At 40.3% G+C, this 14,693-nt stretch overlaps 1 protein-coding gene across 1 annotated transcript; it reads right to left on the bottom strand.

Moving 5' to 3' along the window:
- Positions 1-1,070: 1,070 nt before the first annotated feature.
- Positions 1,071-13,722, bottom strand: LOC109417980 (probable multidrug resistance-associated protein lethal(2)03659; the record flags this gene model as incomplete). The annotated part of the gene is given in 4 exon segments (XM_062843756.1): positions 1,071-1,392; positions 1,453-1,904; positions 1,979-3,219; positions 12,790-13,722. Coding segments are annotated over 4 exon segments (2,923 nt in total), but the record flags the coding sequence as incomplete, so codon positions are not given.
- Between the last annotated feature and the right edge of the window lie 971 nt (positions 13,723-14,693).

Below are 14,693 nucleotides of genomic sequence, written 5' to 3'. Positions count from 1 at the left end.
GAATCACCGGAAGAACTTTTTAAATAATCCACGGAAGATTGCCTTGAATGGTCCCACCAAGAGTTCTTGAAGAAATTTCTGGAGGAATTAGGTACCAGAATTCCATACAAGGAATTTATAGAGCAATCTAGTAGGAGTTGTTGAAGGCATGCCGGGGGGAATCCTAAGAGAAGTTCCTTGAATAAATACCTGGAGGAATATCTTGTTCTCCTTGGAAAAATCAGCAGATGTATTCGGGAGGAACCCATGGAAGGAGGCATTTCTGGAGGAATCTCAAGAAGATTTCCCTAAAGTATTGCGGCAAGAAAGTATGCCAGGAGAAATCTCTAGAAGTATTCCAGGAAGAATCACAGTTAGAACTTCCGGAGGAGTCCTAATAGAATTTGCTGGCCAGAAATCGCAGCTGTAACTCATGGAGGAGGGCCAATAGGAGTCCCTTGAGGAATTTCTTGAAGAACCCCTGGATGAAATCTCAGCAAGAAGTCTTGGATAAATGCTTGAAGAGATCCCTAATAGAGTCACCGAAGGGATTTCTGGAGACATCCCAGGAAGATTGCCCGGAAGAATCCCAGCAAGAATGCTTGAAAAAATATCTAGAGACCCCTAGTAGAATTCCTGGAGGTACCACAGTTAGAATTTCTGGAGGTATCTCTAGGTCTAGAGGAATTCTTGCAAAATCATGAAGTTTGAATTGTTGCATGATAGTATAAGATCATATTCAAAAATTGACCCCGGAACCTGTTCCTCGGAACATCCGTAAAACTGATTCCAAGGTGTGACAGAGATGTACTTTCAGACATATTTTTTTATCATTCTAGTTCATTTAGGTCTGAAAACTAAACAGTTCTCATATAAAAAATCACGTTTTCCAATATGACCAATTCCAATGACCCATTTTGATTCCGGAAGCACTCCGGAACCAGGTGGCCATTCCAAAAATCCTTGGCAAATCCCTTAGTTAGAAGGACATGTGCTTCTTGTGTCAACATTTGTTTGAAAAATATTGAAAAACAAAAAAGTTAACGCAAAGAGTGGTTGGTAGCGGAAGGGGGTTAATTCTTCAAACTTACTAGTGGCTTCAACTCGTTTGACGTTCCTCGATGTCTGCAGGTAGTACTCTCGCATAAAGTAGAAAATAATTCCAATAACAACGGTCGGAATCAGATTGTACGGATTGACGATGGCCACCACTATGACGATACCAAGCAGTGACAGGAATATCTGAATCACATCCACCGTCACCGACGGCAGATACTCGTCAATCTGACCCATATCTTTGGAAAAGCGGTTCAAAATTCGTCCGGACGGGTTCGTGTTGAAGAAGTACATGCTGGCACGGGTGACACCGTTGAACATAGCGTCGTGAAGTTTCCGAGAAGCTCGCATGGCGGCCTGAAATCAGAGAAAAGTTTGTTAGAATTTGACCAGAGAAACCTCTCGAATAATACCCACCTGGAAGAAGAACATGCTTCTGCTTAGAGTGATGACCACGGTTGCCACCGTCAAAGCGGAGAAAATGTAGATATCAGTCAGCCGTTCATCGTCGTCCGCGCCGGTAAACTGTCGAATGCTGTTCAGTAGTCCTTCGAAAGCAGACGAAATCGAGTTGGTAGAATTTGACGCCAAAGCCAAAGCGTCCGTCACATTGCCATTGTCCAACGTGGTTGGATCGGTCGCCGAACCATCGTCGCTCACGGTGCTAATCCGCGACTCCTCCTTGTTTACCCAATACGTTAGGAAGTAATCTCCTCCGGAAGCCGCCATTTGCGAGAGTATGAATGCCACCATCAGCAGGAAGATTACCACGTAGCCTCCGCTGGCTTTGAAGTACGCCTTGTATACGCCGTACCCGATGGAACCCTCCTGGCGTTTCTCTTCGGGAGCTATGGGAGCCGATGAGTCACCTGAAGAAATCCATGTAATGAGAGGAAAACAGTTAAAGATTTCAACCGAATTTCAAATGACCGAAATGACTCACCTTCATTGATAGCCGAATCCATGCTCGATTCACTGCTCTGCCGTTTGTACAAACTTCCGGACCGCTTGAACGAATCCGTATCGGTGCTGTCGTCATCTTCCTTCCCGCTTGGAGCCGCCAGCAGCTGAGCGAAATCTAACCCGGTTTCCCTTAGGCTATCGTAGCTTCCGACGGCTTCCACCTTACCGTGCTTGAGGATCACAATTTGGTCGGCATTCTGCAGGTACTGCAGCTGGTGCGTTACCAGGATGACAATTTTCCCCCGGAGGAAATCCCGCATACAGTGGTCAAACAGGTGGCGTCCCACGTGAGAATCTACTGCACTGAGAGGGTCATCTAGTAAGTACACTTCCGCTCGACGATACACCGCTCGGGCTAAACTGATGCGAGCTTTTTGTCCGCCGGAAAGGGACACGCCTCTCTCGCCGACGATCGTTTTGTCTCCGTTCGAAAACAGCTGGAAGTCCCTTTCCAAAGCACAGGTCTTAACCACCTTCTTATACCGGTCCTTATCCATGGGCAACCCGAAAAGGATGTTTTGTCGAATGGTGGCTGAAAATAGCCATGGCTCTTGCGAAGCATAGGATACCTCACCGTTGACCTTTATGCTACCCCCTTCCAAGGGCAATTCTCCAAGGATCGCGTGGATCAAACTTGATTTGCCGGCTCCAACGGGTCCAATAACGGCCACCAATGTTCCTGGTTGCACATGCAGATTCACACCCTCCAGTGTGTATTCCGATGCTTTCGGGTCCCACCGGGCCGTCGCCGAATCCACGATCACTCCCGCCTCTGAAAGATGCTCCTTCGGAGCCGCCCCATTCTCATTCAATCCGTCCGATTCCGAGTGCTTGATCATCTTCGCCGCCTGATCCTTCGCCTTTGGATCTTCGCTGCTACTACTATCCAACGAACTATCGTCTTCGTCTTTCTCCGGATCCGCCATGGTGACTCCGATCGCAGCCTCCACCTCTTCATAGCTCATGAACTTCTGGATGCGCCCGACGGAAACGATCGCCTCCGCAAACTGGGCGATACCCTGCGGGAAGAAGATGGTCATCGTGGCCCGCAGGATGTTATAGTACGCGGTGATGGTGAAGGCTTTTTCGGCCGTAACGAAATTTCCCAGCAGGGCGTACGCGATCAAGCTGATGAAGATCGATACTCGGGTGGTGAACATGATGAAGGACAGTAGGGTACCGCGGATGTACGACACGTATCGGATCACTTTGATTTCCTTCCTGGAAAAGAGGAGGAGAGCGTTAGAACCAGGTAATGATTTCCTAATCGACATGTAGACGTTGGTGTAACTGGGATTTTTTTAGGAGCCCTAAGTTGACATAACTTTAAGGTCTAATGGACGTCTAACATATGTGACAAATTAGGGAATATAAAGCCAAGATAGAAATTTTAAAATTTTCGGTGCTCATGGTGTGGGCTTCCTCTTCCGCAGTTCGTTACCTGTTCTGTGGCTTAGTTGGTTAAAGCACCCGTCCAGCGAAAAAGGAATGGTAGGTTCTAGTCACACCAGAACGTGATTTTGTTTTTAGCAAAGGTTTTCTTTTTTTATGATGATGACAAAGATCTTGTGATATTTGGAATTAATAACAAAATTCCTCCAGGATTTTTTTCTAAAATTTTATCAAAATTTTCTCTAGAATTATGTGTTAAATTGCGCCGGGGATTTTTGTCCATTGGAAAATTTCTCATCATCTTCTCGCCCCCATGAGTTTTTTTTACGGAATTCCTCCAGAAATTTCTCAAAAATATATTCTAACGATTTCTCCAGAGGGGTTCTTTCACAAAATTCTTCAAGGCTCTCTCTTCACGGATTCTTATGAAAATTTTGGCAGAGTTTCCGGTAGAAATTTATTCATGGGTTCCCCAGGGACAACTTCCAAAATTCCTCCTGAGATACTTTTAGGAATTCTTATAGACATGGATGCAGGAACTTTCATAGAGATTTTACAAGAAATTTCTCTACAGACTCCTTCAATAATCTCTCCAAGAATTTCTTCCGGAATTACTCTAGCGATTCCTGCAGATGAAATCAGAAGTTCTTACAAGAATTTCTCCAGATATTTTGGGATGCATTTTTCCTCCACAAAATTCAACAGCAATTCCTCCAAAGATTTCTGTAAGAATTATCTCACAGAACTCTTCGAAGGGTTCCTGCAAGAATAACATCAGAAGATCAGGAAAGAAATCTTCGGATATTCTTGCACGAATTTCTTCAGAGATTCCCCCAGAAATTTCCCCAAAAGTTCCACGAGGAATTCCTCTAGAGATTCCTTAAAAACCTTATTCAGAGTCAGACACGAATGCCACATAAGTGGTAAAGTGTCTTTAATAAATATTAATAATATTAATAATTTATTCAGAGATTCTTGCAGAAATCTTTCTACGTTTTCCTCTATATGTTACTCATTAGCGGAGCCAGCTTTTTCTTTTTCTTACTCACTCTCCCAAGCATGCAAGCGAAAGAGCGAGATGAAAGTGGGGGCAAGCTGCCTCCTCTTCTATCTTTCTCTTTCTCGTGTATGTTTAGGAGAGTGAGCAAGAAAAAATAAAATGCTGGCTCCGCCAATGATGTTACTCCAGAGACACTTACAGGAATTTCTCTATGGATTCTCTAGGAGTTATTCCTGATTATTTCTATATGAATTCTTTTAGAAAATTCTCATCAGATTCTTCTATGAGTTGCTGCAGGAGATCCTCCGCAAGTTTATTCGTGTTTCCTCCAGTCGTTACAGTATAAATTTCTCCTGAAAAAAATATTTGGGAGATTTCTTTTGTTCGTAAATTTCTAGGAATTATTCCAGAGATTCCAGAGATTTCTCAAGAAAATCTTCAAAAAAAATTCAAAATTATTCAAAAAAAAAAACCTAGGAATTCCTGCAGAGGTACCTCCAGGCATTTATATAGAAAATCTTTCAGTGATCCCTTCTGAAAATTCATTCAAGATTTCTTCGGATTTTTTTTCTAAAATTCCCTCAAAAATTACTTAGAAAATTGGTTCTAATATTTTTGCTAAGGAATCCCTCCAGAGATTTTTCAGGAAATTCTTCTAGGAATTTCCCCCAAATGTTCCCCACAGATTCTTCCACAGATTTCCAGGAATTCTTTTGTGATTCTTGCAGAAATTGTTCCATGTGTTTCTTGATATGTTCCTCCAGAGATACCTTCAGCAAATCCTCCAGGGATTCTTTTAAAAAAATCATTAATAAATTCCTCTAGGAGTTATTCTTGATTATTTCTAGACTAGAGACAAGAGATTCTACTCGAAATTTCTTCAGGGGATGCTCTAGCAGTTTCTTCAGGTGTTCCTCCAGTGGTTGCAGTATCGATTTCTCCTGGTATAAGCAGTAAGTTAAAATCTTCTATATACAGGGGGTGGCCAAAATGTTTGGGATAGGCAACTTTTTTTCTTTCACAAAAAAGTTCAACATGCTATAACTTTTCATAGAGTGCATCAATTATTCTCAAATTTTGACCATTTGTCAACCTATTATATGTGCATCAGTGGTACAAATTTGAGCTTGATAGGTTAATCTTTCGCAAAGTTATAACCGTTCTGGTAAAACACTATTTTTAAGACTATCAATTTTTGAACTCTCATATCTCGGAGACCAGTGAACCGAATTGAATGAAATTTTGAGCGATTATCAACAATATAATAATGCTTGAAAATTCATCAAAACATAGGTACTTTTTAAACGTTGAAGAAAGTTATGATGGATTGAAAATATTGAATCTTTTTCGGAAAAAATGTATTTTTTTACATCAATGCCATTAAATTTTATTTTTGATATCCAAAGATTTTCTACTTCTGTTCATAAGATATCTATAATAAGATATATTAGAGCCTATTAGGATTAAAGGAAGAACATGTTTAGTATTTTTTATGCAGTATTGTAAATTTGACTCATTTTCCTCTATATGGGTGAAAATGTCAAACCATCATAACTTTTTTCAACATTTAAAAAGTACCTATGTTTTGATGAATTTTCAAGCCTCATAATATTGTTGATAATCGCTCAAAAATTTCATTCAATTCGGTTAACTGGTCTCCGAGATATGAGAGTTCAAACATTGATAGTCTTAAAAATAGTGTTTTACCAGAACGGTTATAACTTTGCGAAAGATTAACCAATCGAGCTCAAATTTGTACCACTGATGCACATATAATAGGTTGACAAATGGTCAAAATTTGAGAATAATTGATGCACTCTATGAAAAGTTATAGCAAGTTGAACTTTTTTGTGAAAGAAAAAAAGTTGCCTATCCCAAACATTTTGGCCATCCCCTGTATATATAAAAATGCAGTGGCATACGTGGGACCGCGCATAACTTGCGAACGGAAGGTCCGATTTTGATCGTCTTTGTTTTGTTCTGTTAGTTTTCACCTAAGGAAGGTTTATGAGTCAAAAAACATGGAGAAATTGAGAGTTTTTGAAAATCGATCTTCCATACATTTTGTGACCGGGGACTTGGTCTTGGATAGAAACTTGAAACGTCAAAAAAACGCAGTAGGCAAGACAAAGTTTGCCGGGTACCGCTAGTTTACAGATAAAATAACTTAAAAATATCAGAAAAATCTTTGGCGATTTTGTTCTGTTCATGATTCTCCACTCTCCAGGTATTAGTCCTTGAAGATATATCCAGGTATTCATACCTTTATTTCAAGAATTTTGCAGAGATTCTTTCAGATTTTTTTTTTGAATTTCTGCAGAGTATCAGATATTTCCTCAGCAATTACTTACAAAATCGGTTCAGGTATTTTTGTCCAGAAATTAATGCAGAAGATTTCCACCAAATGCTACTGGGAATTCCCGCAGAGATATCTCCAGGAATACTTTTAAGTATTTTTTCAGGAATACCTTTAGTTTCTCTAGGGATACTTTTCTGATATTTCCGTAGGGATTCATTTAGACATTCTTCCTTTAGGCGAAACTGGAAGTATTTTCTCATTTTTTCGGTTTTTGATTTTTTATTAAATAACGAAGCAATATTTTCAAAATCGGTTATCGTGCACATGTAGAGTATGGATCAAGGTATCTTCTGAATTTTTTTGAGGTGGAAAATGTTTTCCATTTTTGCAAAAACCATTTTTTTGTAAAATTTTGTTCAAAACTGGTTTCTGCAAAAATGAAAAACATTTTCCACTACAAAAAAAATCTGAAAATACCTTGATCCATACTCTACATGTGCACGAAAACCGATATTGAAAATATTGCTTCGTTATTTAATAAAAAATCAAAAACCAAAAAGTGAGGAAATGCTTCCAGTTTCGCCTTAAGGGATTCCTTTACAAAATCCTTCAGGAATTACTTCAGAAAATGATTCGGCGATTTTATCGGGAAATACTCTAGATGTCTCCAAGGATTCATCCAGGAATTCCTACGGATTCTCCGCCAGGCAATTCGTACAGAAATCACTACCGGGATTCTACCAGGAATTTCTTTAGGAATTCAATCAATTTCTCCTTGCATGCATACAAGAATTCCCTTTGGAATTCTACTATTGATTATTGCAGGCATTCTAGAAATTTTCCAGTAATTTCTACAAATGTTTCTCCTTTCTCTATTCCTCCATTCCTATTTCTTTGAAAGTTTCATACGAAATTTCTTAAAAAATGGGTAAAGTATTTTTGTCCAACAATCTCTCCAGAAATTTTGCTCTAGAGATTTCATCGGCATTTCTTCAAGAAATTTGCAGGGATTTCTGTGGAATTTCCTCTAGGAATTCTTTTGAGATTCTTGTAAACAATCCTCCAGGTATTTCTCGAGAGATGCACCTTCACAAGAATTCCTCCAGGGATTGTTTTACAAAATTCTTAAGAAATTTCTTCGGGAATTATTTTATTCGTTGGCATTTATTCAGAAATCCCTCCAGAAATCTCCCAAGAAAATCTTCAAAGAATTCAAATAATTGTTTGAGAAAATTCTTATAGGAATTCCTGCAGAGGTGTAACCTGAGTTCTTCCAAGTATATTTACAATTTGTCGGCGCCCGTGGCGCAGTGGTCCACACGTTCGCTTCATAAGCGGATGGTCATGGGTTCGATCCCAGCCCCGGCACTTGCAATTTTTCGTCAGTTGCTCTTTCCCCCGAGAGCAACTGACACTCGACCCTCTTCGGAGCATATAGCTCTAACGGACCCGGAATTTGGTTATCGGCGAACCGCAACTCATAATGGACGACCCCCAATCGGACTGGAGAAGGAACAGCAGCCACACATTAGCAATAACGTGCTCATCATTCTATCGTGGACAGGGTAGAAAAGTTGAAGCATCACAAGGCACCAGTTCGATATGGATGAATTACAATAGAATACATGTAGGCGCTACACAAAGTGTAAGTGCAGAGTCCAATTGGAATCGCTCACGTAGTGCCCTAGTGGACAAAAGAGCTGTAAATTAGGTTAAGTGATTAAGAATAAAAAAAAAGTATATTTACAAAAAAAATCTTTCAGAGATTTCTTCACAAATTTCTTCAGAGATTCCTTTATTTTTTCTTAATTTTTTGTTTTTTTTTCAGAAAGTCTCTTAGTCAGTGGTTACTTTAAAAAAATGTTCAGGGATTTTATCCAGAAATCTCTTGAAACTCTTCTAGGAATTCCTCAAGAGGCATCTCCAAGAGTTCTTCTAAGTTTTACTTCACGAGTGCCTCTAAAAATATTTCTAAGAATTGTTTTCTGAAATTTCTGCAGGGGTCCCTGATTTTCAGAGATTCCTTCAAGAAATTTTGTAGAATCTAGAAATCTAGGGATTTCTCCATAAACTTCTCCTGAAATTTGTTTAGAAATCATTACAGAAATACTTATAGGACATTCTCCAGCGATTCTTCCAGAAATTCCTCTAATTCAACAAGAGATTTTAGCAGGAAATTCTGGAAGAAATTCCAAATGGTTTTGTATGAATTGAACAGATTCTCCCGGAATTCCTACAGGGGAGCCGTAACTACACAAGTTTCACAAGAAAGGATTTTCTCTTAGAAGGATTTGCTTCAGATCTGGGAAGTTATCTCGGTATTTCTTGAGCGATTCCTTCAGAAAAACCTTCAGGGGTTCATATAGACATTTTTCCAAGCATTGCTTCAGATATTGCTGCAACGATTTTTCTCCAGGAATTCCGCCAGAAATTTCTCAAAATGTTTTTCTGGGAATTTATCCAAAAGTTTTTCTAAAAGATTTTCAAGGTTCCTTCATAAAACCTTCCAGGGATTACTTCAAAATGTTTTCAGGGATACCTTCAAAAATTCCTCCTGGATATTTTTTCTGGCATTTCTCAAAAAATTCTCTCGAGGATTGCTTTAGTTCCAGGAATTCCATCTTACAGAATCTTTTCCATGGATGCACGAATAAATTCTTTCAGAGATTTTTTCAGAAATATCTCCAGAGATTCAATCACAATTTTCTTTACTCCTTCAGAAACTCTTCCAGAATTTTTTTTTCCGATTTTTGCAGAAGTTCCTCTAGATATAACTGCATATATTTTTCGAAGAACTCGTGGGTTCTCTAACAAATTCATTTATAAACTTTTTTTCCTTTTAATTTCTTTGGAAATTTCTCTTCGCATTCTCTACGAAATCTCTAGAAATTCCTCTAGGTATTCCTTTACGAATTCATTCAAAGCCTCCATACGAAATTCCATTAAAAATTCCTTTAGGGATTCTTATACCTCTAGAATATTTATCCCGGCCTTTTCCTGGGATTTGAATTGGTAGGAATGTGAATGTTTGGACTAACTGCTGAACCAATATCTTTGGAATGTTCTGAAATAGTCTTTTGGGGAATTCCTGCAATATACTCGGAGGAATACAACAAAAGGAATATTCTTAAAGTAATGTAGTTGCTGGAGTGGATATACTTCCGCAATACTATCTGCCAGAGTTGCTTTCTGGATTATTCCAGAAGTTTCACCTGAAATCCATCCATCTAATGGTTCTTCAGGAATTGCTTTTAGAGTTTCTTCCTGGATTTCTGAGATTTGTTCCTGGGATTTGTACAAAAGTTCCTCCCACTAGGTTTTTTTTATCACGGGTTTTCTGCAGGAACCTTCCTGAATTATTTTTTTGCCAGAGATTTTTCCAGTATTGCCCCCTAGAATTTCTGACGGATATTCATCTAAAATTATCTCAAAGTTACTTCGACGTGCCTCTTAGTGGTTTCCGGCATAGTTTTTTAACAGTTTCTCCTGGGATTTATGAAAGATTTCTACCAAGGATCGGTAAATTCGCCTCACTTCATTCATATTCACTCCTCTTTGCTGAAGCGAATCGAGAAAGATGCAGCAAACGGATAGTCGTGATGAAACACACAACCCCATCACCAGTGGGAAGCGATGCGCAAGCTGGTTGACATGGATATTCGTGGCCGATCGTCGCAGTTTGGATCGCAAGCGAATAAATGAATGGCGAATGGTGACGAATGCTGGTGAGCTATCGAAGCGGCTATTATCATAACTAGAAGAGAATTTCTGCGTGTAATGCATACGTTTCAAGTGTATTGTTGTTGAAATGCTAGATTAGCAAAGAAAATAATAAACATTTTTTGAAAACTTCAAATATTCGTACGCGCTATTCACTCACGAATCGCATCAGCTCTCCATCGCTTGCGATGCGAATGTGGACGAATGTTTCAATTCCATGCATGGCTTCCCACCGTTCGCCGGTGTTTGCTGTCGTCGCTGACAAGCAAACACACAAACTAAAGCGACAACCGTTCGCTGCTGACTGTATTCGAGTGTGGAAGAAGATGAAAAGTGGAAATCAGGAACCCTGATTTCTACCAAAGTTGCTCGAGGGATCTCTTCCCTGCGGAACTTGCTCCAGCAGTTCATCCAGGAGTTTCCCTAATATTTACTTCTCGGAATATTTTCAAAAGTTTTCCCAGATGTTGCCATTTTTCTCGACATTTTTCCGAAGTTCCTCTCAAGACTTCTCCTATACATTGAATTTTTTTACGCGTTTTTTTACGCGGTCCGTCCTAATAAAAACCGCGTTATTTCAAAAACCGCCGTAAAAAAATCTGCGTTTTTTTTTTCAAAAAGACATGCGTAAAATAGTCAGGACCACATCTACCGTGCCTTGACTTTTTTTCGACGGTTTTTAAAATAACGCGTTTTTTTACGCGGTTCCATTACCATCGTAAAAAAAAACTTCAGTGTAGTTCTTTCCGGTGAGATTTTACCACACTTCCTTCCGACATTTCTCCGGTAGTTTCCTACTCGAAATTTCGTAAATTATCCCAGGATGTGTTCCAAGAAGAACTCCTGTGAAAATTCCAGAAAAAAAACTCCAGGGGTATCTATCGAAGAAATCCCAAACGTAAGCCCCAGAGGAATGCAGAGACAATTTCCGGTAGAGATGTTGGGAAAAGCTCTCGGAGTAATTCCAGGAAAATCTCTAAAAGATCTCTGGAATCACAAAAAGAAAAGTTAGGAGGACAGATAGACAAAAACAACACCGGAGAAAATCTGCTCGGAAGAAACTCCTAGGTGAAACTTGAAGAGAAATACCACGAGAACCTTAAAAATATTTCGCGAAAAATTTAGGCGAAAAAAGAAGTTTCGAAAGGGAATCTAGGAGCAATACCAGGAAAACTTCTGTAAAAATCCCAGGACGAACTTCTAAAAAAAAAGCGAAATACTCCTAAAAGAAAACCTGGGAAGAAAACTATAAAAAAAACAAGACAAACTTTGTGAGAAATCTCACAAAAAACTCTGAGAGCAATACCTCTGGAAATATGAAGTCTCTAACAGAATTTCTGGAATACTTGTGGAAATTTTTAAACTTTGTGATTTATCCATGGCCAGGATCATTTGGAATTCGCAGCATCCTATCGCAATATTTTAGGAATCCTGGGGGAAATATCTAGAGGAATCCTTGAAAGAGCTCCTGTATGAATCTCGTAAGGATTTTTTAAAAGAAACCTAGAAAAAAAACAATGGAGAAATCTTGGGAGGAATCAATGGAGGAGCTCTGGGAGAATTCTTGAAGGAATCTTGGAAAGAAGCCCGGAAAGAATCCCTAAGGGAAGCCTGAGAGAAATCCTTACAGCATGAGCATCAGCAACAGCAGCAAGCCTTAAAAGTAGAAAAAAAAACAGAAAAAAACCTGATAAAATCTCGGTAGCAATCCGTGAAGAAAACCGAGAGGAATCCCCGAAAGGAAACCCGGAATGAATCCCTGATGTAATGACAGAATAATTCTCTGAAAGAATCCCGGAAAGAATTTCTATCGGAATTCTTTAACAACTCCTGGAGGAATACTTAACAGAATCTTGGAGCAATCCCTAAAGAAAATCCAGGAGAAATTTCTAAAGAAATCCCGGGATAAATTCCTTCAGGGAATCCCATCAAAAATCAATGAAGAATTCCTGGAGGAAATCTCTGAAGAAATCCCTGAAAAAATCCAGTAGGAATCACAGAATAAATCACTGAATGATCCGGGTGGGAATGGCTGGAAGAATTCCGGAAAGAAGTGCCAGGAGAAATACCTACGATTACCCCGAGAGGATTCAATGAAGGAATGTCGGAAGGAATCCCAAGAATAATCCTTGAAAGAATTCCGGGAGGAATTTCAGGAGCAATGCTGAGACAAATCCCTACATGACTCGGGATGAATTACCAAATGAAAGCTGGTGGGAATCCTTGGAGAGTTATCGGGCGTGTTACGGTAGTTTAACAATCCCTTCAATTGTTTTTTCGTAGTTTTTGTAAGATTTGTTTAACTTCTATGGAGTACCCCCACCTCCCCAGCTACGTCAATGTCTGTCAAACGAGTAAAGCGCCATGTTACTATACTTACTTTCTCGCAAGTGCCACCAGCTTGGCGAACGGTTTCTCCCACGTGTACATCTTGATCACCTGAATGCCCTGGATGATCTCGTTCATCAGCCGCACTCGTTCGTCCGTCCGGAGGGCAGTTTGCAACCGCAGCACCGATGTCTTTTTGCCCAGATACGCCTGCAGTGGGATGAACATCAACAGGAATATCACTCCGAAGACCGCCGATATTCCGATTTCCCGGTACATTAGATACGTAACGACGATCGTTTCCAGCGGTCCGATCCACAGATAGTGGACAAAAAGTACGGCCAAATCCAAGCGGCCTACATCGTTGGACAGCAGATTGACGACCTGACCGGCGGTGGTGTCCCCTAATGCGGTCTTGCTCAGCCGAAGCGATTTCCGATAGATCATACTGCAGGCAGCAACCCGCAATTTCATACCGAGATGCAGCTGCGAAAGCATGTACGAGTGCATGAAAAGAACGCTGATGGCGCTGCAGAGCACAACGGCTGCGGCGTACAGATACGCCTCGTTGATGTCCCCATTCTGCTTCGAATAGTATGCCACCAGAGCCCCCAGGAAGATCGGTTGCGTCACCTTGAAGGCCAACTCGAGCACCAACAGGATCAGCCCCAGCGAAACGATATTCCATCCAAATACGCGGAAACCCGCATGCAGTAGGCTTGGTTCTTTGCCTTTGGCGCGCTTGTTTGCGACTTCGTCTTCCCACGCGCGGCACAGGTCATTGCCCAGGTTACTCGATTTGTGTGCCGTCAGCGGTTGATAGAGATCCTCCGGGCCCAATTCTTTCTTGGAGCCCTTGTAGAAGATGGGTAGCACCCAGCCGAACACGATGTACGATAGGAAACTGGCATGTTGGGCAGGACACACGGGAAGCGCAACAGATTTCTTGTTGGCTTCCATGACTGATGCTACAGACGATCCAGGGCTGAAATGAAAGAGAGAGAGGAAAGACATGTTAGAATTAGGAAGAAATGGTATAGATGCATTAATGCACCTCAAAAAAATAATTATTTTTCTAATGTTATGAGTAAACTTCCGGAATAGAACTTTTTACTTGGCTTCCTAGGTCTAGAGTATCTTCGTACCTGCCACACGACGCGAATTCAAAATATGGTCATTGGCAAAAAAGCGCTGAGTTGACTGTGGAAGTACTAATCGAACACTAAACTGAGAAGCAGACTATGTCTAAGAAGAAAAAAAAATATCAAAGACGTCAAACATTGTACAGTCAACGAATCAATCGGCATTCTAATATAGACAAATTGATCATAACAGAGATAGTGACAATGTGCCTCGTGAACGCTGGTTCGCGTTTGCCTGCCACTCACTTCACTTCCTGATTGATTTACAAACAAAAATCAAGTTTATTCAAATGATATAACGAATAGGCATGTGTTTCGTTTGATTCAGCACTTAACTGTGATTGATCTGGATCATCACCATCATTTCTGTTCCGTACTGTCAATGTATGTGATACACTTCGTGATTCGTCGGTTGATGTAATGTGTTCGGATAGGCCGAATGGCTTCTCAGAGGAATAATAATAAAGCAGACTTTAGTCTAATCTGAAACTTGAAACTCTACGGATATCTTTTGTACATAGCTGATCACGACAATCCCGTTAAACCCTAAAGTGAACTTAGCACTGTTCTTAGGTTCTTAGCTTTTGCGTAATAGTAGTGCTTCTGCTCTACAAATAATACTCGCTATTAGACGGCAAATATAAAAGTGACGACGAGGCTGAAAAGCAATTGATTTTCGCGTGCATATCGCCCATAATTGTGAAGTGCAGTTTTTCAACAGCCAAGCATCGCTGGCAGACACATCTTCCAAATTTATCGGCTGGGCTGTATCTTAACCGAATTTGACAATCGCCTTCCGTTCCTTGGTGAAAAT

Source organism: Aedes albopictus, unplaced genomic scaffold (assembly GCF_035046485.1).
Source record: "Aedes albopictus strain Foshan unplaced genomic scaffold, AalbF5 HiC_scaffold_501, whole genome shotgun sequence".
Taxonomy (NCBI): Eukaryota; Metazoa; Arthropoda; class Insecta; order Diptera; family Culicidae; genus Aedes; species Aedes albopictus.
This window is presented reverse-complemented; position numbering and strand designations above follow the sequence as displayed.